Source organism: Buceros rhinoceros, unplaced genomic scaffold (genome assembly GCF_000710305.1).
Source record: "Buceros rhinoceros silvestris isolate BGI_N320 unplaced genomic scaffold, ASM71030v1 scaffold28641, whole genome shotgun sequence".
Lineage (NCBI taxonomy): Eukaryota > Metazoa > Chordata > Aves > Bucerotiformes > Bucerotidae > Buceros > Buceros rhinoceros.
In genome coordinates, this window is record NW_010396376.1 from 4,617 (window position 1) to 5,322 (window position 706).

Consider the following 706-nt stretch of genomic DNA (forward strand, 5'->3'; position numbering starts at 1 on the left):
ATCCCTGCCCCCTGGGATGTCCTGCCACCGGGCACTCACTGTCTGGAAGTCGCTGCTGTTGCAGTCTTCATTGCCAAATGTGCAGCGGACAAGCATCTCGCCCAGGTCCAGCTGGTGACCCACACGTCCATAAAACTCATCCAGGTCGAAGGGGCGTACCTTCTCCTCCTCTCTCATGGCCAACGACTGCAGTAGAGCCTCCAGCCTGCTCCTCTCTGCACCCTCTGGCACCATGGGCTGGCCAGCCCCATTCAGGAGACCCAGCATCTCCCCTGCCCAGTACAGGTCACGGCTGGTGAGCTGTGAGAAGCGGGCAGGGTTGAGGTTGCAGAGTGTGACAGCAGGGAAGGTCTTGTTGCGCTCTGTCTCCTCCTCCAGCTGGGTGTTGTGTGGGTACTGGAAGTACAAGCCCACACACTTGGCATAGGCATGGATGAGAATGGCCAGCGAGCCCAGGAAGGCCAGTAGCCACAGCAGGTTGCGGGCGGTGTAACGCCGGTGCTGGAAAATGTGCTGAATACCGTGCAGGGTGGAGCGGCTGGCAAACTCCTCCAGGCTGCACGGGCGCCGCTGCGGGGCTGGGACGTCGCGTGCTGGATGCCTGGCAGGGCAGCCCCCTGCAGGAAGGGCTGCCGAGGGCAGAGGGGGACCCCAGGGGCGCAGGGGTGGCCTCTGATATTCCTCCCGCCCCATGCTGCTGCCCCGC

General features: G+C 63.5%; 1 protein-coding gene across 1 annotated transcript; it reads right to left on the reverse strand.

Moving 5' to 3' along the window:
- Positions 1-39: 39 nt before the first annotated feature.
- On the reverse strand, positions 40-693 carry LOC104501994 (acid-sensing ion channel 1-like; the record flags this gene model as incomplete). The annotated part of the gene is made up of 1 exon (XM_010145896.1): positions 40-693. A coding segment is annotated over exon 1 (654 nt), but the record flags the coding sequence as incomplete, so codon positions are not given.
- Positions 694-706: the final 13 nt, after the last annotated feature.